Raw genomic sequence first — 25,089 nt, forward strand, 5'->3', positions numbered from 1 at the left:
ATATGAGTTTTATTGCTGGGGTTATTAATTTGATCATCTTTAATGTCCTTGGAGAGTCATTAGTAGGGATGGAATTTATATTATTTACTTATTTTGCTTAACGGAGTGCTCATCTTTAAACATGACATGGCTCTTGAGGCAATGAGCATCAGCACCTCACCGGTACTGACTCGACGAGAGAAAAGGAGTGCAGAAATTCTGACAAACTGTTCCGAGACCGGGTGGGGGTGGGTGGGGAGGGAGGGAGGTGTAGGAAAGAAAATGACGTACCTTTTCTGGCCCTCACCCACCCAACGACTGGAATGCTTGTTTGGGCTAGGTTTATCGTCCTTGAATATGCAAACTCCAACTTCCCCATTCTTCTGTGTTCACTGACAAGTAGGTTGTACAAGGTGAACTGGGTTTTGTAAGAGTTTTGCTGAACAATTCCCCTGCCTTGCTACCAACTTGGTTACAGTTGCTTAAATATTGTAGCTATTCCTGCCTCTGTGGCCTCTAGGGCTAAAGTGGGACAAGGCTGGTATTTTTGGTGATGAGGAAATCCTTTTAAGGGAGGTTTGGTGGTGACTGAACTGGGACACAGGTCAGAGCAGGAATCCCATCAACGAAGCAGGGGCCGTCGGAGGTTCTGGTTCCCAACCTTGCTAGGCGCGGCGGAAGCTTAGAAGTTGCTGCAGACCCTCTGCGTTTTCACTGCCTGTTCTCCAGAGGGGGGCACTCGGGAGCCGGCGCCTCAGGAACAGAGACCCACGCGGGAAGGTCGAGTTCGCCCGGTGAGGTCACGGTTGCCATGGCTCCGGGCAGTGACGCGCGTCCGCACGTGACGCGCGGTTGCCATGGCGCCGGGCGCCCGGCGGCGCGGGAGCCCCGCCTCCCGGAGTGACGTCTGTCGGCAACCCCCCTCTTTCGGCCCCCCCGCGCCCCCTCCCCCCCGGCCGGCTCCCCGCGGCCCCGGAGGTTTCACTGCACAACAAGATGGCGGCGGCGGCGGCGAGCGGAGCTGGCGGGGTAGCCGTGACCGGAGCAGGGGGAGCCGGGCCGGCCGGTCGCCTGCTGCCTCCGCCCGCCGCGGGGCCCCCGGCAGCCCCCGCCGCTGTGCCCCCGGCCGCCGGCCAGCCGCGTCCCGCAGCCCCGGCCTCCCGCGGGCCGATGGCCGCTCGCATCGGCTACTACGAGATCGACCGCACCATCGGCAAGGGCAACTTCGCTGTGGTCAAGCGGGCCACGCACCTCGTCACCAAGGCCAAGGTAGTGGCTCCGGGGACCGCGCGGCTGCGGGCTGCGCTGCCCCGGGGGGCGTTGCAGGGCGGTCGGGCCAGGAGACTACGTGATTCCCGGGGGCTCGGGTCAGGGTCAGCAGCGGTGGCGGCGGGAGAAAGCAGGGACCCCACAGCGGAGCGGGCCGAGGGGGGAGAGCTGAGCAACTGAGCACCTAAGGGGTCCTTGGGGCTGTGCGCAGGGTGCTAGGGGGTGACTGGAGAGGAGGCGTTGGAACTCTCAGGGGGCCCGCGGACTGCACGCCAGGAAGACTCCGGAACCAGCAATTGGGAAACCATCAGAGAATGAGGGCAGGGGCATATGAAATGTGGACCACAGGATGGGGGAGACGTTCCACTGGCCACCTCAGGTTTCCCAGTGGCTGCGGGACGGCTGGGACACGAACTGAGGGTGTGCAGTGGGTGCAAGATACGAAGGACCTGGCACCTATGGCAGAGATAGGAATCCACGTTTGATTATTTAAGACTGATGGTGTCAGTTGGAAGCCTGAGGAGCCGCACACTTGATTATTGGAGGAGACAGTAAAGAAAACGGGGAAATACGGGGAAAAATGGAAGGGACCCATGAACAGAGGTTCCAAAGGTCTGGGTTTCTGGTGGCATTAGCTAACCAAGGGTTAAACAATTTAGGATAGATGGTTTGTTGATTATTTTTTGTTGTCAGAGAGTCTGGAATTGTGGGCTTTGTAGAGCCCAGGGTGGGTTTTTCGGTAGGGATTGACACTAAAGAATTATACACATTTGGGCCCTTTGGTTCCCAAGGGATTTGAGGAGCTGTAGTAGTGAAATTGGCCAAGGTCAATTAGGAAGCCATGTATGTATATCCATAAAATATTTTTCTAAGGAAATAGAGGGAGCACTTTTACATAGCCTTCTTCATTGAGAGCATTGAGGAATCCTTTAGTTTTTATGGAACCCACAAAGCCCATTTGAGTTCCCAGTTATCCTTTGCTCAATACGTCACTTGAATGGATACTTTTAATGGAGTCATTCATTATATTTAAAACAGTAGCTCGAGTTTTTCTTCAGCCTGGCTAATGAAAAACCTTTACAGCTTCTGCTGTTTCCTCCCCAAGCCACACCAGTTCCCCTCACCTCCTCACCCTAGCCGCTGGTTATCTTCCCTACCTTGTTTTGGCTTTTATGGTAGTCACTCCCTATCTGGGCCTTGTCTCCTGCTAACGTGTAACCTGAAGTTCCTTCCCTCGCCTCTCTTCTCTGTCAAAGACGACTAGGGGCCCTTCTTCCTAGGGTGGCTGGGTAGGTGGCTGTGGAGGAGTGATTGGTCAGTTTCACTTCCTCTGGTGGGACCCCTGCAAGCCTTTTTTGTCAGTTTTTACAAGAGGGCCTCAAGTCTTCAGAGCCAAGTGACATACTCAAGTGCGCCTCTCCTGTTGCAATCCCTCAGCCAGGCAGCTGGAGTTGGAGGCTGCTTCTCCTTACTCCCTACAGTGTGTGGAGTCCTGTTTACTGTTGACCAAGCCAAGTTTGTGTTTACAAACAATATGCCTCCGTCCTTGTCGCCTCTCCTTTCCCCTCTGCTTCTGTGATTATTTTGCCCTGACCTCTCGGAAATGGACTCCACAAACGTAATTGGTTGTCTGGCTATGTTTTCTATGATTTAAAGAATTTTGAATCTTCCAACTCTTAGATATACCAAAATATTGATTTAAAAAAATCTATGACAGGCTGGGTTGAGTGTCTTATAAACATAATTGCAAACAGTTGATTCTTGGCTTTATATATAAAAGGGACATTTCTGTCTTCAGTAGTCAGCAAAGCCAGTGCCTAATTATGGTTGGTCTGGCTGCTTTCTAGTGTGTGTGTGTATAGAATTTTTTCTCTGAGACCTTAGTATCCTTTAGGACTGCAGCCTTTACAGCACTGACTTGTTTATAGACGGGTGTCACTGTTTATGCTGGTTTTTATCTTTGATCGTTTGTGGTGTGCAGTTATGCAATTCCTATGTATGGAAATATTCAGATCCGAATGAGGCTGAAATGGCCGGGACAATGAGTTGCATGTGTGGGAGAGACCACGCCAGCGTTTGTTTGTGCTTCTGTAACAGTGTGCAGTGTCCTAGCTCCGGTTCCAAGTGCCCTATCTTTTCGCTACTTAAATGGCTCTGACGACAGGAGTGAAGCTCAATTCACAAGGAGCTGTCACGTGCTCAGTGTGAACCGGGGCATATTTTGGCCTGCTCCCTGCTTATCTGGATTCATTTTGGAAGGGGTCCTTTGACACTGACAGCTGAGCTGTGCCCAACAGCTGCTGGCATGCAGTGTGGTGGCCTAGTAAGGCCATGGTTTGGTTATATAATGGCAGGGAAGGTGCCTAGGTACTAGAAGTTGCCGGAGCCGCTGCGTGTTATTCAGGGCGATAGATTTTTCTCTGTATGTCCTGCAGTGGTAATCTTCTGCAGTCAGGTCAAATGGAGGCAGATGATTGTTTTTCTTCCCCATCTCTTTCTACAATAGGCTATCCCCCCCACCCCTTTAAAGGTGTATGATTTTTTTCCCCCTTTCTATCTCCTTTCCTCCTTTGTGTCACTGAATGGTCTGGGTTTTTCTTCTGATGCTGGATAAAAGTCAGACCCAGATAATTCCGACGATGCCTGTGTTGGTAGGAGAGGTTAGGCAATAGGCATTTTCTGTATATCAGAGAACTGTTTATGACCCCCCTCTTCCTACGTGACCCTTTCCGAGGACTAAGAAGCTAAAGCAAACTTCATTTATTGACTAAGCTACTGCACTCTGTCCAACAATAAGAGAAGCTGAACCCTGTCCAAACCCTCTCTGTTAACTCAAACTTCCCAGAGTAGGACCCAGGGGCAAAGAGAAGAATATTGAGAAAATGAGCTCTTTTCCTATATGCGTGTTGGTACCTTTGTAGCATGGCTTCCAAGGAGCTGAGACTCGGTGCTGGCAGCACTGCAGTGTTTTGAGCGCCACTGCAGAAGGGCTCACGGGAGCGACAGGCTTTGGTCAGCAGCTCACCCTGTCTTCCTTTGTCCTACCTGCTTTGATTTCCTTTTTTTTTTCTTTTTTGAGCCACATAGCCCAAGGTTCTCTATAGTTTTGTAGAACACTATAAAGTATTAAGAGGATTTGTTTGTTTGTTTGAAATAGATTTTTCCGCTCTCCTATTACTTATAGTCTGTTTCTTGTGCCTAATTGTACCTTCAAGCTAGTTGGATGGCTGGAACAAAGAATAGATAGCTACATTCTGTGTGTATTTAAAAACTACACATGACTCGGAAAGCGTTTGGCCAAAATGTTATTTCAGCATGTATCCTTCAGTCGCCTGTCACTGGTTCTTGGTAAGGGCATCAGTTTTACCCAAAACTGCCTGGTTTGAATGCTCTGCTGTTTAATGCAGGGCAGTTCTGGGCCCCGAATACTGACCTGCTAAACCTCTTTGTGCTTGGATTTCTTCATCCGCAATGGGATGGCAGGAGCACTCACCACACCAGTTTTGAGTGTTGGGAAGATTAACTGCTGTGTGCGGTGCTGTCCGTGCAGTGTTCGGCACTTAAGAAATAGGTAAGAAATGTCGTCATCGTTCTCATCGGGCTACAGTCAGTAAGACAAGGCCGACTAGTCCCGGGAAGAGCTCCTGACCCAAAGCGCCATTGGTTCTGGATAGGTAAACACAAGCCGCGTGCTATGCTTTCGTGCAAGATGCCTGCTACTATTTCAAGTGCTGCTTTAAAGTTCCTCAGTGTAACACTCTAGAGTCCAAACTGGTCTGAAACTCTTGGTGATTGACCCTCTTGCCTCAGCCTCCCTGGTGTTGGGGTTTGAGGCATGAACCATCACATTGGGCTATGAAATTTATTCAGAATAGTTTTTCATTACGCTTTGTTTGATTTTATTTATTTATTTATTATTGTTTGAGACAGGGTTTCTCTGTGTCCTGGAACTAGCTCTTGTAGACCAGGCTGACCTTGAGCTCACAGAGATCCACCTGCCTCAGTCTCCCGAATGTTGAAATTAAAGGCACTTGCCACCACCACCTGGCTAAAACATTGGCTTCTTCTTCTTCTTTTTTTTTTTTTTGCTTTGGAACATCTCAAAATATTTATTTATTAGAGTGCTGGGGATTGAACACTGTTACACAAGTAATTGCATCACTGAGTACGTTCTCAACCTTTTTGTTTTCCCCAGATTCTTTCCGTAGCTCAGGCTGGCCAGGAACTCACTGTGCAGCCCACAGAAGCCTTGAAATTGAAAGCTCTCCTGCTTCAGTTTCTCCTTTGTTGGATTATAGGTGTGCGCTAGCTACCACACATGATCTTTTCTTTTCTTACTTTTAAAATTATTTTCAAATTAACTAATTAATGTGTGCCAGTGTTTTGCTGGCATGGTTGCCTCTGCACCACCTGCTACTGATGCCCCTGGAGGCCAGAAGAAGACATCAGATCTCCTGGAACTATTGTAAGCCACCAGCATTATGGGTGTTGGGAATCAAACCCTGGTTCCCTGGAAGAGTTTCCTGTGCTCTTAACCACTGAGCCATCTCTACAACTATATGATTACTTTTATTTGTTGAAGCATGGTCCTATGTAGCCCAGTGTGGCCTCCAATTCACCATCCTCCTGTCTTCTTTGGAGTGTTGGGATTACATGAAGCCCCTCACCTGGCTCACATTTTCATTGTTTTTTGTAATTAATTTTTGTCATACTAATGATGGAACAGGTTTCTGTTTTTTGTGTGTTTGTTTTTTGCACGTCACCTTTTCTTCAGAGATTCACTTAAATTCTGTGGAGAATATGGAAAATGTTCCTACACATTTGTAGCTGGCTGTAGTGACACACGGCTATAATCCCAGCACTTGGGAGGCTGAGGCCTCTAGAGGATCATGAGTTTGAACCAAGTTCAGGTTGGTCCTTATGTATACCAGGCAAGTATTTTACCATTGAGGATATATCCTCAGCTTAGTATTTTAAAATTTAAATGTGTCACAGAGAAAACATTTTCCCCTAAGTCTTCATTCTGAAGCCTGTGAGCATACGCATTTGTGCAAGGTGTGTTTTACTGCACACTCTGCTCACAAGGACTCAAAGCCCGAATTTTGCCTTTAAAGAAGAGTTTAATGAAGCTTGCTCGTGCATGTGCCCTTTAGGAAGTGGGAGCAGGGCCACTAGTAAATAGAAGAAGAAAGATACTGAAACCAACTTTTGCATGCCATATGTGAGATGGCAGTTGCATCCCTAGACAGTCTAGAGGTGACTGCTGAAGGGTGACTAGGTTCATTTTGGTCTCCGTGTAATGGGGTTCCTTTTTTGCTTGAGCCTTTGTGAGTTGCTAAGACCAATTAGGACTAGTCTTTGCAGAGCTAGAGCACCAGGATTCCACTTTCAGCATCAAAGATGTTTATTTTAACATTCTGACTTTGGTGCCAACTCCCTAGAAAGTCATAGATCTGGCTCAAGCCAGAGGCGCCCAGACCAGTTGTCTCTGGGCCAGAAGTGCTGGTTCGTTTCCTAAGCATCAGTCTGGCTAGTGTGTTTTGGTGCATGGCATAAAAGAGAACAAAGTCAGTGCTTTGAAAATAGAAAGAAATGTTCTTTATTCATAAGAGGCACTGAAATTGTAAAAGGTACCTAAGACATTTCTGCTAAGAGTGATCTTCCCCATACCCATTCCCTCATTCATGCAGGTTTGATGGACTCTAGCTTTGGAATACACTACTTAAAAAGGGGCACACACACACACACACATACACACACACACCACACAAACAAAAACTCAACCTTTATCTTGGAACTTACTTTTATTTCTTTATTTTGAAACAAAGTCTTGCTATGTAGACTGGCTTGCCTTGAACTCGTAGAGATCAGTTTGCCCCCAGTGCTGGGATTAAAGGCATGCCCAAGCACACTTAGATAGAATTTACTTTCAAATAGTTGGAGATAGGTAAGAGCCCTGCAAAACAATAAACAGACAAAAACATCAGTACCAAGGAGAAAATGAATGGGCTAGAGACTAGGGGAAGGATGCACCTTTAGGTAGACCATAGAAAGCAAGATGGTACTTTAGCTGACGATGGGGAAAATCCAACTTTGAAAGACTGAGAAAACAGAGCATTCTAACTGAACAAGAGGAATGTCAAGGCAAAGACCCTGGAGACCGAAAGGACCACCCAAAGATTAGATCTGAGGCACATGTCTAGGACTTTGGTGGGTAGAGTAGTAGGGATGAGTTCAGACAGGGAGATAGGCCAGATTCTACAGGTCTTCTCCTAAGCATTATGAAATTGGCTATGACCAGGAGTTGACATCAGATTGCAGCATAGACGAGCACAGATAACTTTTGGTTGGTGTAATTTCAAAATCCCATGATGATTATTTTATGGCTAAGAGGAAAAAAAAGTCGTGTCATGCTGTTTATTTTTTGAGGCAGTGAAAGTTGTCAAATTTAATAGTATAGATTTTTTTCCCTCTATTAGAGAATGTCATACATTTTGCATACTAAACATGATCAGCCAACAAATCCTTGTTGAATTTATTGGGCACAGAAAGGACTTCTAGATGTTCCATTCAAATTCATTTCTACTGTCCAGAAAGACACAACAGAATTTAGAGTCTCAGTTAAAGAAATGTTTACTCAGTATGTGCTGGGGGTGGGTCATGCATGTTATCATACATGTGTAGAGGGCAGAGGACCACTTGCAGGAGTTGGTTCTTCCTCTCTTTGTACTCTTTGAACTCTGGGTTTTGAATTCGGGTCCTCAGACTCTCTGGCCCTGAGTCTCAGGTTTTAATGGACCGTTAAGATCATTTAGAGCACTGTGCATTAGACTCATGGTTGTCTTCTGTAACTTTCCCCCTTTCCCATTTTCCTAGAGTGCTATAGCCAATTTGAAGAATGCTGGAATTAGAATCTAGATGTCCCAGACTTCTCAACTCATAGAAAATAGTGCCTTCACACTATGAACATTCGCTTTTTTTATTAGCAGAATAACACATACATACCAACCAAAGTTGAAGATGTTTACTTTATGAAAGCAATCCTTCAAAGTGAGATATCGTGAAACCTTTCCAAGTCGGAAGGTCCACACCTGTCTCGTCATCCTGCCACTTTGGCATCCTAGCTTCCTGCCTGCAGTCCTCTGCCCATTTGCCTTTAAATCTCACTCAGTCCTCAGTGCCCCTTCTTTTTTGTTTGCTTGTTTTCCAAGACAGGGTTTCTCAGTGTGACAGTCCTGTCTGTCCTGGAACTCACTCTGTAGACCAGGCTGGCCTTAAACTCAGAGATCCTCCTGCCTCCATCTCCTGAGCGCTGGGATTAAAGGTGTGAGCCACCACTGCCCAGCTCAGTGCCCACTATTCATGACAGATGCAAAGGAAATCAAAAAGAGAAGGACATAGATGTAGGAGGATGACCACAATCGTGTGTACAACTTAGTTTCCTTGTGTCACTGTATGGAGTGCACTTGTAGGGAACACAGCTAGCTCTGCTCAGGTTGGCTTGATCCTCCTGTGAAGGGGACTTTCTTGGATGATCCTTCCTCACCAGCAAGACCACTCCTAGTTACCATGCACCACCTTACAACTAGATACATACTTACCCTGGTGATATGGGTAAGAGCAAGAGAACTATTTATCTATGTTTTTAATTTGGTTCTTATTTCTGGCCTGAACTGTACCTGTTCTCTGTGAGACTGTCCCTCACCCATCAGGTGGTTCCCTGGCCTCTCCTAATACAGAGTAACTCCCTTCCTGGTGTACTGGTAGAATTGGAGTGTCCTGTGGATGACTTATGATAGCATCCAGAGGCTGAAAATTATATATAGTCTCCTGGGCTTTTGTCCTTGCATAGTAAATCATTGCTAAATAAATAGCCAAGGCAATGTCACTGTGAAGCCTCAGCGGTCTATGATGAATGAGCTGGAAAGGCCTGTGTTTAGATCTGTTCAGAGTAGAATCCTATCAGCTACCACAGAACTGTTGGATGAGCCTTCATGAAGTTATTTTAGTAACGTATTCAGTTCAGCAAGCGTGTGACCCATGGTAGACAAGGACTCTACCTCTCAAAATGCAGCTTTCAAAGAGGTAGGAATCAGCTGGATGCGGTGCTACACACCTATAATCCTAGTGCTTTGGAGTTGGAGGTGGGGAGATTAGCAGTTTGAGGTCAGCCTCCCCTAGTGGAGTACAGGCTAATCCAGACTACATGAGACCATTTCTAAAAGAAAAAAAAAAAAACAAGTAGGGATTAGATTATGAGTACTTTACCACATTTTCCAGAGAATTAATAGGAAAGAGGAGAGACCCCTTTGCCATTTGCCTCTTTAGATTGTCTGTGTGGGCAGAGCTTACTCAGATGGGGAATTTTGGCTAGTTAGTTCAAGTTAAATTTAGGTTTTGATTAAGAAGTTCTGCCCAGTTTCAGCTCTAGCACCTGCTTGCCAGCCTTGAGTCCTTTCTTACAGCTCCCCACACATGTGAATGTTTAGGTTCCCATGCTTCTCCTTACCTCTTCCTCTCTCCTCTCCCCCCTCCCCCTCCCTTCCTTTTTTTTTTCTTTAGAGACAGGTTCTCACTATATAGCCCCACGTCATTAAGAGAACTGGCCAGTCAGATCCATACCCTCCTGATACAGGTGAGGACTAACAGAACCATTTATCTGAGTTCCTTTTAATTTGACTTTAATCTCTGCTCTGAGGGCTATCTGTACATGGTCTCCAGCACTGTCCTCACCTATTAGGTAACAGCCCTGTATACACATTCACTATGTATATTAGGCTGCCCTGGACTTGTAGTGATCTTCTTAAGCTTCCTTCTCCTGAGTACTGGGATTATAGGTGTGACCACCCATGTATTTATGGGTGTTGGGGACTGAACCCAAGACTTCACACATGCTAGACAAGCATTCTACACACTGGCCTATATCTCCTCCCCCTTTTTTGTTTGTTTGTTTGTTTGTTTTGAGACAGGTTTTTACAATGTAACCTTGGCTGGCCTTCAATTTTTGACAGTCCTCAGGTACCATAGTGCTGGAATTACAGGTAGACACCATGCACATTTTTTTTTAAATCTGTTTATTTATTATATATACACTTTCCAGGAGACAGTGCCCGATCTCATTACAGATGGCTGTGAGCCACCATATGGTTGCTGGGAATTGAACTCAGGACCTCTGGCAGAGCAGTCAGTGCTCTTAACCTCTGAGCTGTCTCTCCAGCCCCCATGCACATTTTTTGAAAATTTCGCGGACCATTGGTCATTTATACATTGGCTCATTAATTAATTCTTTTCTATTCATCTACCCACTCACCCATCCATCAAGAAACCCTGTCTCAAAACATAAGGATGGGGCTGGAGAAATGGCTCAGTGGTTAAGAATGCTTCCTCCTCTTCCAGAGGACCTGAGTTTGGTCCCTAGCACCCACAACAGGTGGCTCACAACTATCTATTATAACTCCAGCTCCAGGGGATCTGTAACCTTCTGACTTTCACAGGCACCATCACACCTTTGTATATTCACACAGATACACATATATAAATACCAATAATAAAAATAAAACATTACAAAAATTAAGAATGAAGTTGGAGAGTGATAGAAGATACCTAAGTGTTGATTTCTGGTCTCCCCACATGCATGTATGAGTGTACACACCTGTATACACATGCATACCTTCCCATACACACATGTGTGCATGCCTGCACTTGTAGAACTGGATGATAGAAGCATATCCAGTGAGGTGAAATCTTCTGCTCACATCCCTATAGTTTCTTTAAAGAAAAAATGGTTTGCTAGGTGGTGATTGCACACGCCTTTAATCCCAGTACTCAGGAGACAGAGGCAGGTGGATATCTGTAAATTCAAGGCCAGCCAGATCTACAAAGTGAGTTCCAGGACAGCCAGGGTATGCAGAGAAAAAAAAAGAGATTATATTTTGTTTACTATTTGTGTGTGTAAGCGAGAGGACAACTTGGGAGTTGGATCTTCCCTACCATATGGGACAGGAACTTGGGTCATCAGGTACCTGCACCTGATGCACCGTCTTGCTGGCTTCTCTGCAATTTCTTAATCGTGTTTCATAAAGATTTATAAGGGTTTCTTGGATCAGTTTAAGTGCTAGCTGCTGTTTATTTCTTGCAGTGTTTAACATACTTGATATTTCTGAAAATCATTGTTTTATTTTTCGGTTTTTTGAGACAGAGTTTCTCTGTATGTTTTTGGCTGTCCTGTAACTCACCTGTAGACCAGCCTGGCCTCGAACTCACAGAGATCCAATTGCCTCTGCCTCCCGAGTGCTGGGATTAAAGGCAAAAATCATTGTTTTTAAGATTAAAAAAAGACAAATGTCGCCGGGCGGTGGTGGCGCACGCCTTTAATCCCAGCACTCGGGAGGCAGAGGCAGGCGGATCTCTGTGAGTTCGAGGCCAGCCTGGTCTACAAGAGCTAGTTCCAGGACAGGAACCAAAAAGCTACGGAGAAACCCTGTCTCGAAAATCCAAAAAAAAAAAAAAAAAAAAAAAGACATATGTTTAACTTCTATTGTTTGATGGGGGGTACAGTTTAATCATTTAATATGATTATATAGCTAGTGCTTATAGCTGGACTCTTTTGTTGGAACTGTTGGCTCCCCAATAACGACATGAAGGCTTATTATTAATTATGAAAGCTCATACAATAGCTTAGGCTTCTTTCTTTCTTTCTTTCTTTCTTTTTTTTTTTTTTTTTTGTTTGTCTTTTGTATTGTTTTTTGAGACAGGGTTTCTCAGTGTAGCCTTGGCTGTCCTGGAACTTGCTCTATAGACCAGGCTGGCTTCAAACTCAGAGAACCACCTGCCTCTACCTCCTGAGTGCTGGAATTACAGGCGTGCACCATCATCTCCCAGCTATTTTAATTTTTTATAGTTATAAATTACATTTATGGTATGTGTATGTGTGTGCATGTTCATGTCAAAATCTCCTACCCTGTGGTCCTGGAGATGGGTTGTGGGTTGGCAGACTTAGTTCAAGTACCCTTGATTTTTCAGCCATGTATCTGACCCTTGGGTCGCCCAGAGTGTTGAACTCATGTGATTCCCCTGCATCCAGCCTCCTGAAAGCTGCCACTGTAGGCATATGTCAGCACTCCACCCAGAATTCCTTGTCTGCTGTGATCAGACCCGGGCTTTGCGAATGCCTGGCTAACACTCCCCCTGAGCAGCATCTCCAGCCCCACAGCCCCTCTGTTAAATGGAAAGCTCTTTCAAACCAAGCCTCATCAGGCTAACTTCCCTTAGTTGACACCCCAAATATGGTCAGTATGGTCAGCCGGGGCTCCAGCTTTCCCCTTCTGCTTTGAAGACACCACACTGTCAGGCTGTGGGCTCTTCCTGAGAGAACTTCAGACTTCTTGTTCTTTTCTTTATTAACTACATGATCCAATTTAAAAAAAAAAAAAACCCTCAATTTTCCATCACTAGCCAGTGATCTTCATGAGTTACTTTAATTGGGCTTAACCTTTAATGGATTAACTCAACAGGTAACCCTTGTGACATCTGTATGGAAAAAAGTAACAGTTATTGGTACAAGAAGTTAGATTTTATTCTTCTCAGGGTAGACAAGGGGTTAAGTTAAAGGAGCATTTGAACCTAATGGAGGAAGGAAGAGAAGCCAAATGAGGCGCGATAAATTCCTTACCTCAACCACACTGTCTGCTTTTACTGCCTCTCCTCCTACCACCTCTCCCTTTTTTCCTGTTCATAAAAATAACATTGTGTTCATGGAACAACTTTGGGAAGATTCAGGAGATTATGAAGAAGCAGACGGGAAAATGTCATCCGTAACCCTGCCACCCCGAGGCGGGAGGTATTGATACTGTGAAGTACTCTTGCCAGCCTGGGTAGTGAGGACCAGAGGGGCTGTTTGAGCTGCCGTTCCTCTGCCGCTCTGCACTGTCAGTACTGTTGTAACATCAGTTTTAATATCGTTTTGGTGATGTGAATACTGTTTTTGTCGCATTTTGTTTTTTTGAGTCTTTTTCACAATTGAAAAGTTTTCATTAAGCTGTACGGTGGTGGCGCACGCCTTTAATCCCAACACTCGGAAGACAGAGGCAGGTGGATCTCTGTGAGTTCGAGGCCAGCCTGGTCTACAGAGCTAGTTCCAGGACAGGCTCCCTCGAAAAACAAAACAAAATCAAGAAAAGAAAAGTTTTCATTTCATAAATAATCTGTGGCAATGCTATGGGATCTGAATGTTCGGAGTATTTTAGATTTTTTTTTTTTTTGGTATAGCTAACCTTTCCCCTTTCCCTGGCTGCCTTTGACTCATTCTTCTGTCCCCTCCACTCACAAGGGACAGAAGAAACTATTGAAGGAGAAAGAGAGGTTCACAGAGGTGGGCTGTTTGTTGATCACCTGAACCTTTTTGTTCTTTGTTACTTATTTATTTACTTTTGAGATGTTATCATTATGTAGCCTAGGCTGACCTCAAACCTAAACTCCCCTGCCTTAGCCTATAGGTGTGAGCCACTGTATCCAGCTTTGACTTATGTATTATTATTATTTTTTATTACTCACTTGTTTGGAATTAGGTATGGATAGAATCCATATGTTGTCATTTATGTGATCCTCCCCCACCCCGCTCCCGTACGTGTAGTATGGGGATTAAATCCAGAGCCTTTCAAGTGCAAGCAAGTGCTCTTTACCACTGAGCTACAAGCTCAGCCACTGATGTCACTTGAGTTAAAAAAAAAAAAAAGTGCTTAAAAATATTTATTCTATTTGTATATACTTTCAGGTGCCCATAGAGGTGAGGAGAGGACGTCAGAGTTCTTGGTCACAGAGCCACCCACTGTAGGTGCTGGGATCTGAGCCCTGGTCCTTTGGTAGAGCAGTAAGCACTCCTAATCACTGAGCATCTCTCCAGACCAAGTGCTTTTTTTGTTTAAACCTCTGTAGCTTTCCTTACCTCCTTTTTCTTTGAAGCAGGTTTAAAAAACACATTGACTATCTTTGAAAAACCAAAAAAAAAAAAAAAAAACCCAAATAAAACAAAACCAAAACCAAAACACATTGACTAATATTTGACTGTAGGGTCAATGAATTTTTTTTTTGTTTGTTTGCCCTAGTTGGTATTCCTTCATCTTTCCATTAAACACATCTATAATTTATTATTTCCAGTTTTGCTTTGCTTTTTTTTTTTTTAAGCAAAACTTAGGGGTTGTTAAAGGGGTATGAGTTAAGTTCTTGATTTTTATGGTCTTTCTCTTGCCCATGTCTCATCCATATCTAATTTGACTTTATTAAATTTTTTTCAAGTTGAATGCTTAGTTTTCACAGAAGCTTGTCTATTTTTTCTTTGTAATTTTCATCAGTTTACGTCATATTTAATTAAATCACATCATTATAATGCCAACAGCAATTAGTATGAATTAGGTGTGACAAAAATAAAACCACGGGTGGGTGTGTGACTCAGTGATCGCATGTGTGTCTGTCATGTGTAAGGCCATGGGTTCCACCCCAGCACAGGAGAAAGAATAACGGTCAAACCTGTAGGCATCAGTGTCAGTAGAAGTGCCTAGGTATACAAGATTGTAGCTGATGCTGGGGACAGTGCATATTGTGGCCTCAGTTGTTTTACAGAGAAAGGGAAGCATCATTTAGTTTGTCATGCAGTCATCTGAGATAGTTTTTTCTTTAACTAGTGAACACCTTTATTACCCAGATTGTAATAAATATAAAGTGATGTGTCTTCCATGAAATAATTATTGAACTTAAGAAGTCAACACAGCATCACAATAATGGGTTTCATTTAGCATTTTCATATACCCATGTGCTTTTATTTGAATCAGTTTAAAATTATAAATAAGCTAAAGCTGCTAGGAGTTTGAGGACAAAGTATTTTTATAGATTCTCACTCTCCTTTATACTTTGGGGTAGTATTTTTGTCCACTTATGTTAGGATGTGTGTGAATTGAACGGAATTTGATAATGGGCCATGGTGTTAAAAAACTGGAAAGGAAATAGCCCAAAGACTCTAGATGAAAAGGTTTACATCCGTTCACTGTCAGTGTAGTGTTCCATGGAACAAGTTGACATTTTCATGTAGTGACTTGTTTTCTGTCTCTGGCAGGCAGTCTTCCTTGGATGCCATGGAAAACAGAATTGTTTTTATTGTGGAAGGCAGAAGCAGAGCTTGTGTTTCTTTGGATAGCTTGGGCACCTGCAGGATTTCTTACTTCTGTCTCTGCTTCCTGCCTCCCTCCTGTTGTCCTTTCCTTCTGTCAAAATGTTCCGATGTTACATAAGCAATATTCTGACAATACATGAGGCTTTCAGTAGCTCCTTCTTTAAAAAAACCTGTGAAATAATGTTTTTAGTGATTGTGTTCTTGGCTTCCTTTCTACTTCTGACTCAACAGTTGCAGTTATCTTAGCCTGATGGGTAGTTGTATGTGGCCGTGATCTTTGTGTCCCTGTCAGCTGCAGAATTAGGGCTTTTACATATTGTACCTAAATAGCTTCTGTGAATGTAGTAATTCTGGGAGGCAATTAGATGTTGAGATGGTATTTTCGGATCTCTTTAAAGAACATTACAATGCTAAGGAAGAAAATCACTTGTTGGAAGCTTGTTGCTCATGAGCCTCTGACATGTAGACAAGGAGCCAGAGATCCGAGCCCACTGCCCCTGTGAATTCATTGTCTTCCTTTTGAGTCAGCAGCTACAGCCAGGGCCCAGCTCTATTTGCGCCATCAGTGGAGGAAGGTGGATGGCTACACTGAGTCACAGTCTCGACCATGTGTCAATGGTTGTTAACGTTTGAGGTCACAAATTCATTTTTGGAGACCACTGCAGTCTTTTTTCTAAAAAGATTTTTTTTTTGGTGTGTGGTGGTGCCATGGGCTTTGATATGTGTGAAGGTCACAGGACACCTTTCAGGAGTTGGTTCTCTTTTCACCATGAGGGTCTCAGGGATCAAACTCAGGTCCTTAAGATTAGCTGCAATCACCTTTACCAAGTGAGTCATCTTGCCAGCTCTAGATTTTAAAAACCACATTTCAGTTGTGTTTAATCTCTCTCTCTCTCTCTGTCTCTCTCTCTCTCTGTCTCTCTCTCTCTCTGTCTCTCTCTGTCTCTCTGTCTCTCTCTGTCTCTCTGTCTCTCTCTGTCTCTGTCTCTCTGTCTCTCTCTCTGTCTCTCTCTCTCTGTCTGTCTGTCTCTCTCTCTCTGTCTCTCTCTCTGTCTCTGTCTCTGTCTCTCTCTCTCTTCCTCTTCCTTCTTTTACCAAACAGGGTTTTTCTGTGTATCCCTGGCTGTTCTGGAATTTACTCTGTAGACCTGCCTTTGCCTTCCAAGTGCTGGTATTAAAGGTGTGTGCCACCACCACCAGGCTCTCTCTTTCTTTTCTTAAACTAGTACCATACTTTCTGTTTTTCAAGCTCTTTCTGTGTGGGAGGACGACACACCTCTTTAGCTTGTCCAAGTTGCCTAAGAATATATGTGGTAACACACAGCTCCGGTGGGTGTTAGGATGCGTTTTCAGCTCCGCTTGTCTCTGTATGGGAGGTTGACTTTGGGAAAACCACATAACTTGGCGCAGCTTCCACTCCTTTTCATTAATGCACCACCAACTGCTTCTTCAGGTATGGGTCACAGACAGTTTAAATTTTAAAACATAGTCACAGTTGTGCAGCCATCACCAGTACACATTTAGAACCTTTTTTATTTTTAAAAGAAGAATCACACACATTAGGTCACTGTTCATTTCTTCAACTCCTTTCCCTCAACTTTAAGAGACTACCAGTCAACTCTGTAGATCTGCCTGTTCTGGGTATTTCATATAAATGGAATCATATGACTCTTCGTGTTTTTTTTTTTTTTTTTTTTTTAATCTGACCTTTTTCCATGTAGCACAGTTTTTTCAAGGTTCAGGCACCTAGCCTTTTCTGGAATTTCATTCCTTTTCATGGCTGAATAATAGTCCTCTGTATAGTTAAGCCACATTTTGTTTATCTTTCTATGGATTGCATGTTGTGATGTTTTTACTTTTTTTTTTCGAGACAGGGTTTCTCTGTGTAACAGCCCTGACTATCCTGGAACTTGCTTTGTAGGCCAGGTTGGCCTCGAACTCACAGAGATCTACCTGCCTCTGCCTCCCGAGTGCTAGGTTTAAAGGCGTGCGCCACCACTGCCTGGTGATGTTTTTACTTTTTAACCTGATATAAATAATGCTATTGTGAAAGTTCATGTACAGTTGTTTTTGTTTTTTTTTTTTTTTTTGGTGGAGTTGCATGCCTCATAATAAATTGCTTGATCGTACGGTGACTTTGCACAAGTGCTTCCAGAGTTGTTGACCCCTTTACATTCCCACCAGCAGTTGCTGAGTGTCCTGGTTCTCCCCGTGTAAGTATAGTCTGTCACCTTGGTTCCAGTCCTCTGCTGGGCATGAGGTGGCATCTCATTGCTGTGGATTTGTGTGCTTCATGACTAATGGAAGCATCTGTTCACGTTTGAAGGAAGATTTTGTGTGTCTGCTTTGGAGAAATGTCAGTTTACATCCCTTTCCCATTTATAAATTGGGCTGTCATCCTTGTCGAGTTACACAAGTTCTTCTTTTAAAAAAAAATCTTTATTTTTTGTTGTTGCTTTGAAAAGAGTCTTGGCATGTAGCCCAAGCTGGTTGCAAACCCATGATGCTCCTGCCTTAGTCTCTCCATTGCTGGGGTTACAGACATGTACTATGCATGCTGTATTTGGCTTATGAATTCTTTGTATGTTCTAGATACATATTCTGTATCAAATTTTTCTTTATGGTTTTTTAAGACAGGGTTTCTCTGTAGCTTTGGTTCCTGTCCTGGAACTAGCTCTTGTAGGCCAGGCTGGCCTCAAACTCGCAGAGATCCGCCTGCCTCTGCCTCCTGAGTGCTGGGATTAAAGGTGTGTGCCACTACCACCCGGCCTCTGTTTTTCAAGACGAGTTTCTCTGAGTAGTCCTAGCTGTCCTGGAATTCTTTCTTTTCTTTTTTTTTTTTTGTGGGGGGGGTACTTTTTTGAGACAGTCTCAGTCACTATACTCCATCTTTTCCTTCTTGATTCAAGAGCATCCTTAGTCAGGGCTGACGCTTGGAGTGGAGCTCTCCTGGCACATGGTACCCCCAGATTCAATCCCCAGTTCTGTCCAGGTAAAAAGAAGGAGCATGTTGTTACAAGTCCCCACCCTCACTGAGTCTGTGCTCTTTGCTTGTTTTGATAATGTTAAGTTTAAAAGGACATTTGGTGGGCTGTTTTAAGCATTCTTAAATATAGTATACCACCGGGTGAGAAGTACCGTAATTTTCCTTAGTAATACTTTTTGTTGCCATTGCTTAGGAGATGCTACTTAACGTTCTCATTAAACATTAATCTATTCTGAGTCAGCCGATACAATAGAAATGATTTGGGGGATGTTACTTGCTGAAGAAGTTTTCTTAAAAATTGTGTGTGTGTGTGCTTGCACTCAAAATTTTAAAACTTGTGTATTTTGTTTTATGGGTATGGATATTTTATGTGGATGTGTGTTTCTGCCCATGTGTGTGCCTAGTGCCAATGTAAGCCAGAAGAGAGTGTCATAGCCTAGACCCAGAGATACATACAGTTGTGAGCTGGTATGTAGGCGCTGGGAATGGAACTCAGGTCCTCCTGAAGAGCAGCCACGTGCTCCTACTGTTGTGCCATTTCACTAGCCGCTTGTGCTGTAATTTAGGAAAAGTGGCGCCCGAGAGAAAGATGCCATGTGACAGAGCTCATGTGGAGAGGTTTTTTTTTTTTTTTTTGATTTATTTATTTATTTATTATGTATACAATATTCTGTCTGCTTGGATGCCTACAGTCAGGAAGAGGGCACCAGATCTCATTACAGATGGTTGTGAGCTACCATGTGGTTGCTGGGAATTGAACTCAGGACCTCTGGAAGAGCAGCCAGTGCTCTTAACCTCTGAGCCATCTCCCCAGCCCCCTGTTTTTTTTTGTTTTTTTTTTTTTAATTAGGGAAAGGGAATGGAAAAAGGATGGAGGGGAGAGGGAAGACCAGTCTCTGGGGACAGGAGCAGCAGGAGAGAAAAGAGAGGCAGAGAGAGAGAGAGAGAGAGAGAGAGAGAAACAGACAGGCAGAGAGAAAGAGGAAGAGGAGAGAGGAAGAGATGGAAGGTGGGTAAGGCAAACATGCACAGAGATGCTCTTAGTGGACGAAGCTGTGGATATATCCTGTCAGGACCTCAAGGGTAGGCTAGTACGGATGCCTGAATACTAACATCCTGTTCTTAAATTTTTATTTTTCACAGTTCCTACATCTGTGCATATATGTGTGTGTGTGTGCATGCACGCTGCTTTATTCCTCTGTTGCTGTTCTCTCTTGTCCCCCTGACTAAACCCTTTCTTCTTTATCACAGGTTTCTCTCCTGTTCTCATGTCCTTTTTGCTAGTGTTTCTCTGGCCCACTGCATTCAACTGGGCTTGCATATAGGAGCTTGGGTGAGGGGTTATTTACTGGAGCAAGCACAATTTACCAGTGGCTACATCATGGAGGAATGTGACCTCTGGCAACCATTAACTGCCAATAGCTCTTGGGGGAGGGGTAAGCCTCCCCAACCCATGATGGAATCCTGATGGGCTCAGCCTTGTGCAGCTCTTGTAGAGGTAGCCACTGCTACTGTGAGGTCATGGCAAGAGCCATGTCATTTTCCAAAGGAGAGTGTTTCACACCACTCCTTATTCTTGGTTTACATTCTTCTTCCTCTTCTGCCGTGTTTCTTGAGCCTTGGAGGGGATGGTATAGACGCCCCATTTATGACTGAGCACTGTGCGGTCACTTCTTCTCCGTACTTTGACCACTTATGAGCCTCTGCCATAACAATCACTCACTTCAAAGGGAAGATTCTGTGACCCAGGGCTGAGAATTGCCCTAACCTATGGGCATAAACTTAAATGTTTAGAAGGCAATGTGACACTGTACCCATGTAGCTGAGGAGTAGCTGTCGGTCTCCCTCCCAGTGCCTATGAACTTTCCAGGCACGGGCTTTTGCTTAGGTCTACCATACTAGGAGTGCCTATGAACTTCCCAGGCATGGGCTTTTGCTTAGGTCTACCGTACTAGGAGTGAATTTTTGTGCAGTGGCCCTAAGTCCAGTCGGAAAGTGGCCGATCACCTTCTCAACAGTCATGCCATTATTGTGCCAGTGCACGTATCTTTTTTTTTTTTTTTTTTTTTTTTTGGATTTTTCGAGACAGGGTTTTTCCGTAGCTTTTTTTGGTTCCTGCCCTGGAACTAGCTCTTGTAGACCAGGCTGGCCTCGAACTCACAGAGATCCACCTGCCTCTGCCTCCCGAGTGCTGGGATTAAAGGCGTGCGCCACCACCGCCTGGCCAGTGCACATATCTTGTGTGGCAGCTTGAACTGTAGTTTGTAGGCTTCTCAGCTGGTTAAAAGAGTTAATGACTTTCCTCCAGCAGCCTTTTGGTTTCTAAAGAATTTCCTGTAATATGCTTAGTTCTAGCTTTATTTACTTTCGTTTAGTTGTTTGTTTGAGACAGGGTTTCATATAGACCAGGCTGGTCTTGAACTCACCTTCAAGCTATGGATGACCCTGAACTTCTGGTCTTCCTGATTTTCTTGTCTCTTAAGTACTGGGACTACAGGTATACACCACACTCAGTTTGTGTGGTGCTGGGGATTGAACCCATTATGTGTAGGCAAGCACTCTACCAAGTGAGCTACAGCCCTAGCTTCTAGCTTGTAGCTGACTGTCTTTAAAAACTAACCACAGTGAGAGTAGAGAGGTGGCTGGACAGCTAAGATTCAGTTTCTAGGTGGGTGTAGTGGTACACACCTTTGGTCCCAGCTCTCAGGAGGCAAAAGCAGACAGGTTGCTGTGAGTTCAAGGCCAGCCTGGCTTACTTGGTGAGTTCTAGGGCAGCCAGGGCTACATAGTGAGACAGTGAGACCATGTCTTGAAAAAGAAAAAAGAGGGGCTGGAGAGATGGCTCAGTGGTTAAGAGCACTAACTTTTCTTTCAGAAGACTGGGTTCAATTCTCAGCACCCACATGGCAGCTAAGAACTATCTGTAACTCCAAGATATGACACCTTCACACAGAGATACATGCAGGCAAAACTCCAATGCAAATAAATAAGAATAAATAAATTATTAAAGAAAAGAAAAAAATTCAGTTTTTAACACCCACATAGGGTGACTCCCAACTGATTGTATCTGGAGCTTCAGGGATCTTACCTTCTTCTCTGGCATCTGTGCTCATGTGCACACACTATTCCACACAAACATAATGTTAAATCATGTATAGAAAGAAATAAAATTAGTCAAACAAAAAAACAACCTTTCATTACCTTGAGAACTTATAGAACAATATTCCTTAATATTTTTTTCATTTTTAAAAATTATTTATTTTCATTTTATGTGCATTGGTGTTTTGCTTGTGTATATGTCTGCATGAGGGCATCAGATCCCCTGGAACTAGAGTTAGAGACAGTTGTGAGCTACCTACCCTGTGGGTGCTGGGAGTTGAACCCTGGTTCTCTGGAAGAACAGCCAGTGCTCTAAACCGCTAAGGCATCTCACTAGTTCCCTCATTTTTTTAATGAAGAGGGAGAGAGAGGTCAGGAGGGGGAGGCAGGAAAAGCATTAAGATAATTGTAATGGCACCTCGTTGTCTGCAGGGGAGGTGGCCCAGAGTTCATCGCTATACAATGTTACACAGGGATCAGACAAATGGTGAGTGCTGTATTCCCAACAGGAGGATCGCTGCAAGTTCAAGACCAGCCTGGTCTGTGTCTTGAGTTCCATGTCAGCAGAGGCTATATAGTGAGACCCTGTATCTTCCCCTCACCTTCCTTCAGAAAGTTCCGTGATTCAGTTTAGTGACCTTGATTTTCCACCTCTCGTGTGAGATATGGTATTGGAGTGATTAATTGCGGAGATTCCGGTGAAGTTCAGGAAACACTTCTGAAAAAAATATCACATTTTCTTTGGTGTAGTCTCTTCTCTGTAAAACATTAGAAATTCCTAAACTGTGAACTAGTGCATTCTCTTGGACTCTTCTTGTGTTATCTTTCTCATGCCAAGGCCAATTTCAGGGTTCTGTTAGCAAGGTTAGAGGCAAAACTGGTTACTGAGCGTCTGGAGAGCTGATTGAAAGTGGCATGCTTTCTGTGATAGCATTCTCTTTGAGTGCTTCCATGCGTTCCATTAATTCTTTTTTTTTCTTTTTTTATATTATTGATATTTATTGAGCTTTACATTTTTCTCTGCTCCCCTCCTTGCATCTGCCCTCTCCCCTTCAATCTTCCCCCAAGGTCCCCATGCTCCCAATTTACTCAGGAGATCTTGTCTTTTTCTATTTTCTACTTCCCATGTAGGTTGGATCTATGTAAGTCTTAGTGTCCTCATTGTTGTCTAGGTTGTCTGGGATTGTGGTTTGTAGGCTGGCTTTCTTTGCTTTATGTTTTAAAACCACCTATGAGTGAGTACATGTGATAATTGTCTTTCTGTGTCTGGGTTACCTCACTCAAAATAATGTTTTCTAGCTCCATCTATTTTCCTGCAAAATTCAAGCTGTCGTTAGTTTTTTCTGCTGTGTAGTACTCCATTGTGTAAATGTACCACATTTTTCTTATCCATTCTTCAATTGAGGGGCATTTAGGTTGTTTCCAGATTCTGGCTATGACAAACAAAGCTGCTTTGAACATAGTTGAACACGTGTCCTTGTGGCACAATTGAGCATCCTTTGGAACTATACCCAAAAGTGGTATTACTGGGTCTTGAGGAAGGTTGTTTCCTAATTTTCTGAGAAATCGCCACACTGACATCCAAAAGGGTTGTACCAGCTTGCATTCCCACCAGCAATGCAGAAGTGTTCCCTTTTGCCGGGCGGTGGTGGCGCACGCCTTTAATCCCAGCACTCGGGAGGCAGAGGCAGGTGGATCTCTGTGAGTTCGAGACCAGCCTGGTCTACAAGAGCTAGTTCCAGGACAGGCTCCAAAAACCACAGAGAAACCCTGTCCCGAAAAACCAAAAAAAAAAAAAAAAAAAAAAAAGAAGTGTTCCCTTTTCCCCACAACCTCTCCAACATGAGTTGTCATCAGTGTTTTTGATCTTAGCCATTTTTACATGTGTAAGCTCAGAGTTGTTTTGATTTGCATTTCTCTGATGACTAAGGATGTTGACCATTTTCTTAAGCGTCTTTCAGCCATTTTAGATTCCTCTGTTGAGAGTTCTCTGTTTAGGTCTGTACTCCATTTTTTAACTGGATTATATGATCTTTTGGTGTCCAATTTCTTGAGTTCTTTGTATATTTTGGAGATCAGACCTCTGTCTGATGTGTGGTTAGTGAATGTCTTTTCCCATTCTGTAGGCTGTCATTTGTCTTATTGACCGTGTCCTTTGCTTTACAGAAGCTTTACAGTTTCAGGAGGTCCCATTTATTAATTGTTTCTCTCAGTGTCTGTGCTGCGGGGTTCTATTTAGGAAGTGGTTCCCTGTGCCAATGTGTTCAAGTGTACTTCCCACTTTCTCTTCTATGAGGTTCATTGTGGCTGGCTTTAAGTTGAGGTCTTTGATCCATTTGGATTTGAGTTTTGTGCGTGGTGATAGATATGGGCCTATTTTTATTCTTCTACATGTTGATATCCAGTTATGCCAGCACCATTTGTTAAATATGCTTTCTTTTTTCCATTTGATATTTTTTGCTTCTTTATCTATCAAAGATCAGGTATTCGAAGATGTGTGGATTGATAACCGGGTCTTTTATTCGGTTCCATTGGTCCTCCTGTCTGTTCTTATGCCAATATCAGGCTGTTTTCAGTACTGTAGCTCTGTAGTAGAGTTTGAAGTCAGGGATTGTGATGCCTCCAGAAGTTCTTTTATTGCCCAGGATTGTTTTGGCTATCCTGGGTTTTTTGCTTTTCCAAATGAAGTTGAGTACTGTTCTTTCAAGATCTTTGAAGAATTTTGTTGGGATTTTGATGGACATTACATTGAATCTGCTGTTTCATTAATTCTAAAATAACCTAAAATTTACAAGTGTATTTCTGCACGATTCCTCATTTTCTTTAAAAACAGCAACAAGTTTTGACTAACTTTCAGACTTTTTCTTAATAAACCTAACCTTGGATTTCAGAATCATTAAAGGAGAAAAATAACTCAAGTAGGTTTGCTTGGGACCCTTGGTCTCCACCCGGGAGTTAATTAAGTGCCGCTGAAAATAACCCTGGAATAGAGAGTTTTATGTGGCAGTCTTCCTTTGCAGCTCTGTGGGGAGAGAATGGACCTCCTTTCCTTGTAGTTTTCAGTTTTTCTCAACGCTGGTCGTAACTACGAGACCTTTAGATAGTTCTGTCCCAAGCACACCAGTGAGCAGAGATGTTGGGAGGTGTCAGTTATCCCCTGTTGATTTGTCACCCTTGAGATTTACTGTGCTTGCAAAACACCTGTCTGCACTGGGCTCTGCTGTGTGGCCAGCTTTTGTGCTCGCTCCAGAAAAACAGATACCTGTTGGAACAGTAGAAAAGGAGAAAGAAGAGCCAGCAAATTCTATATGCTTTCATGGAAGAGGCTTTCCAATTAGAAAGCTTTTGTAGGCTTAACCTTCTTGCCCTAAAGTAACCCAGTGTTTCATTATGTATTCCATTGAGGTTTTGGAACTCAGTGCCAGAAAGGGAGAGGACTAAGGTTGGATGTGAAAGGAATATTCAGAGGATGAAGCCCAGCGTCAACAAAGTGCTGCTTCATAGGCTTGCTCCAAAAATAACCCGCTTACCATAGGGGAGCCAGAGGTGCCGTGGCTGCCCTCCTGAGTGATGTCTCAGGTCCTGGGGGTGT

At 43.9% G+C, this 25,089-nt stretch overlaps 1 protein-coding gene across 2 annotated transcripts in view; it reads left to right on the forward strand.

Annotated features, from left to right (window-relative positions):
• The first annotated feature begins 929 nt into the window (after positions 1–929).
• Sik3 (SIK family kinase 3) overlaps positions 930–25,089 on the forward strand; it is a 229,811-nt gene continuing 205,651 nt past the window's right edge. For both annotated transcript variants that reach the window (XM_057768062.1, XM_057768063.1), the window contains exon 1: positions 930–1,248. In XM_057768062.1, the coding sequence (XP_057624045.1) occupies positions 976–1,248 (273 nt within the window). In that variant the 5' untranslated portion in view covers positions 930–975. The remainder of the gene's footprint in view (positions 1,249–25,089) is intronic.

This window comes from Chionomys nivalis, chromosome 4 (genome assembly GCF_950005125.1).
Source record: "Chionomys nivalis chromosome 4, mChiNiv1.1, whole genome shotgun sequence".
Classification (NCBI taxonomy): domain Eukaryota; kingdom Metazoa; phylum Chordata; class Mammalia; order Rodentia; family Cricetidae; genus Chionomys; species Chionomys nivalis.